The sequence below is a fragment of the Penaeus monodon genome, chromosome 15 (genome assembly GCF_015228065.2).
Source record: "Penaeus monodon isolate SGIC_2016 chromosome 15, NSTDA_Pmon_1, whole genome shotgun sequence".
In the NCBI taxonomy this organism is placed as follows: domain Eukaryota; kingdom Metazoa; phylum Arthropoda; class Malacostraca; order Decapoda; family Penaeidae; genus Penaeus; species Penaeus monodon.
The window spans coordinates 24713913-24714822 of NC_051400.1; the positions used below are offsets into that span (position 1 = coordinate 24713913).

General features: G+C 39.8%; 1 protein-coding gene across 1 annotated transcript in view; it reads left to right on the plus strand.

The window, feature by feature from the left end:
• Positions 1-910, plus strand: part of LOC119581832 (chromatin modification-related protein eaf-1-like) — a gene marked incomplete in the record, with an annotated part of 47859 nt that overhangs the window by 39940 nt on the left and 7009 nt on the right. The window contains 1 exon segment of the mRNA XM_037929973.1: positions 385-851. Within this exon segment, the coding sequence (XP_037785901.1) occupies positions 385-851 (467 nt within the window).

Consider the following 910-nt stretch of genomic DNA (forward strand, 5'->3'; position numbering starts at 1 on the left):
GAATATCCTCTTAACATTGGATACCCATTTTGTAAACATGTCTTGGGATTCTGGAAGTATAAACCTGGCATCAAAAGGATATACCCATACTCCCATTATAATTAACATGAGGTGTATGGTACTCACTAGTAACAAGGAGGAGTGTATGGATATAGATTGATAGATGTTTGTGGATATATATGTATATATTTTTGCTAAGGGGTAGTACTAAGTTTGCTCTAGTCACTCATAATTACCTTGCTGTGTATAGTGGTCTCTAGGGGCAAGGATGAATGTATAAATATAAATAGATAGATGTTTGTGGATATATTTTTTTATGCCAGGGATAGCATTAAATTTGCTGTAATCACTCTTAATACATTCACTGTTTGAACTTCATCCTAGGTGGCCATTTACATCAAGGACCATCTGGCATAGGAAACATGAACACAGGCATCCAGCCTCATTTTCCTCAGGAAGCAAGTGTCCTTCCAGTCTCAAATGTAAGTGGAGACATGGCTCATGCTCATCAAGTGAATAGGGCCATGACGGGCCTGTTATATCAAGTGCCATCAGCATCTAGTAACAATACTGAGCAGGGACAACAAACCAGTAACAGGTTAACAGCTTCAGTGTCCATTGCCACAGCACCCATTACAACATCTGCCATCACCAATAATGTGGCGGCAGAACCCTCACATATGCCAAGCAATGCTAAGAAAAATACCACAGGCAAAGGAAATGAGAATCAGCAAGTCTGTCTCCAAGGAGTACATGAGACTGTCCCTTCTTTGCAGCATACAGTTCAAGCCTCTACACAAAGCCCAGGTGCAGATACTAGTGAAGAAGATAGTGAAGCTTATCCAGGAAATGTAGGTAGCTGAGATTAGTTGATTTCAAAATGATTCTTGTACTCAAATAGCAATCAATA